We start from the raw sequence: 2,500 nt of genomic DNA on the forward strand, positions 1-2,500 counted from the left end.
GCTTCCCCTGGACTCTAATGTAGTGTCATCCTTCTTCCTTTGTAGATGATGTGTTTCTACCCAAAGACATTGATCTAGACAGTGTGGAAATGGATGAAACAGAGCGAGAAGTGGAGTATTTTAAAAGGTAAAGTGCTGTAATCCCTACTTATAAAGCTGTTGTGCTGCTTCCCATATGCCATAGTTTTAATAAACAAAACAATGCCCCCCTGACACCCCCAAAAAACCCAAACCAATCCACAACTTACTTAACTCCTAGCAGAGGAGCCTGTGTTGTAACATAGTAAATCCTGTTATAGCTTATGTTCTGACTGCTGTAACATCCATGGGCACAGATTGTAGTTGAGGAGCACAAGTACAGAAATGAGTGCCAGAGTCATCTATGTTTCTCCCAGGTTCCCATCAAGGCTTCCAGAATATCCTCAGTTACCATTTCTTTTCTGTAGGCGTAAGTTTGCATAAGTATTTCTTCTATTATCCTCACAGACCAAATACGGATTAGAGTTTAAAAAGAAAAAAAAAAAAAGAATAATTCTGTGTTAGGTGTTGTGTTGAACAAATAAAACATATACATTTAAATTTCAGAAGAGATACCAAAATGGTTTTTTGATGTTTTGTTCCGTATTTAGAGGAGCTATTAGTTGGGAATTTTATACCGTGCATGAAGCAGAGCTGGTATCTGTGGGATATTATCTTATGCCAATCATAAAGAGGGGGTGCTTATGCTGGTGCAATGACAATGAAAGAATAATATGAAGCTGTGCTTGTGAAACGTTTTTCTTTTGTGAATTTTGGTTGCTTTGGGATTTACACATCAGGTTAGTTACCTTCAAATTCCTCAAATGGGAGCAGACAGCTCATATTTCAATAATGTAGCACATATTCTTCCATAATACTGAAATATACTCAAATGTGCGTTCTTTAGTGGTGGCTGAGTGTGCTAGTTTCCCGTGAATACATCTAGTGAGCTTTTGATCATGATAGCCAAATCAGAAATACTACAGATAGTTCAGGTACCTGCAGCTGAATAATCCAGGGATCAGCAGCAGTATTCCACAAAACAACCAAAGCCATTTGTTTAAAGGGTGGGGTTTTTTAAGGAAGGGATTTCAGTATGGATTTCAAATTCTTTTCTAAATTGTACCAGGTCTGTGTACCTGGGATGTAATGTATGTCTGGGTCTTGCAAAGGACAGAGTACAACTGTTTCTCTGTGCTACTTATTACTACACAAAATGTGTATGTCTGTGATTATTTATGGAGTTAAATTGTACTAGACAATGAAATTTTCAGAAGTACATTTTCTTTAAAATTATTTTTCTGAGTAGTGCCAATTCAAGGTTTTCTCTACTCAGAATGTAGGTTTTGTAGGTGAAATGTGACATAAATTAGATAGTGCTAGTGTTGATATAGCATAAGCCTGGATTTCATGGAATATTCTCAGCTTCATTCAACTTTGCTGCATCTGAGGAAAAAAAAAAGAGAAGTTCTTTTCACCAATTCTTTGCTCCTGATAGAATGAATGAAGCAATGTTTTATATTTGTACGAGCACAGCTGAAGTTTGGAGATAAACTTCTCAAATGTGATTCCAGATAGAGTTAACACTTAACTTTACTGTTTTGTAATGAATTCAGTTATTGGTGTAATCTACTTCTTCGTTGTCGCCTGTTAAGAAGTGCGTGTGTAACTGTCAATGTTTTTTATGTATTCCTGTTCAAGAACGGTGTCTGAAAAGCCCTGATAGGTGCTGTTCTAGGGGAGGAAAAACAGCTACTTGATCTGTGAAGGCACATTTAATGCATGTGTTTTCTATCACTTGGTTATTTTCAATGTAACACTTAGAAGGCTGGCAACATTGCTTGTTTTAGTAACCCTCTGTGGCGATGAGCTGCACAAGCCTACTGAATTAACGCTTTTTACTGATAGTTTGTTAATTCATTATCTTGCATTCTAGCGGTGTAGTAGATGGATACTTCAATTACACCCTGACTTCAGAATTAATTTTGCAAGCTACTTCTAACTTTACCATAGAAAGAACAAAGCAAGTTTACTTCTAACCTTCCACTGTACCTGTTCTACTTTGCTCCTTCTGTGTGCTTCCCTCTTTTGGCTTTCAGTTGCTACAGAAGCTGTATAGCCTTCCAGAGAGGGGTATGCGTTACCTTGATGCTGTCATACAGCCTTTAGACTAAGCAAGCTACACTTTGAACAGTAAAGTTCTTCAGCATGAACTAGCTGTCACTGAAATGCCTGCACGTGCCAACCTTTCTTTCAAAAGGTTTTCCATAAATTGTGTTTAGTGAAAGTAAGTGGGTTTTTGTGCTAAAGGTGCTTTTTCCAGGCACGTGGGCTACTTTTCTGCTGTGTGATGAACAAACCTCCTTTCCCTAGGTTTTTGTCTCGTACATAACTTTGCTGTTTTCAGAAGCGGAGCAGCAGTGTCCCATGCCATTGGTGCTTCTGCTTTACGTTATCTACCACTCGTTCTTACTGTTACAAG

The 2,500-nt window shown here is 38.0% G+C and overlaps 1 protein-coding gene across 2 annotated transcripts in view; it reads left to right on the top strand.

Moving 5' to 3' along the window:
* The window catches only part of FAM193A (family with sequence similarity 193, member A), a 46,040-nt gene that overhangs the window by 42,347 nt on the left and 1,193 nt on the right, over window positions 1-2,500 (top strand). For both annotated transcript variants that reach the window (XM_010134879.1, XM_010134886.1), the window contains one exon: window positions 46-127. In XM_010134879.1, the coding sequence (XP_010133181.1) occupies window positions 46-127 (82 nt within the window). The remainder of the gene's footprint in view (window positions 1-45; window positions 128-2,500) is intronic.

Source organism: Buceros rhinoceros, unplaced genomic scaffold (assembly GCF_000710305.1).
Source record: "Buceros rhinoceros silvestris isolate BGI_N320 unplaced genomic scaffold, ASM71030v1 scaffold19220, whole genome shotgun sequence".
Lineage (NCBI taxonomy): Eukaryota > Metazoa > Chordata > Aves > Bucerotiformes > Bucerotidae > Buceros > Buceros rhinoceros.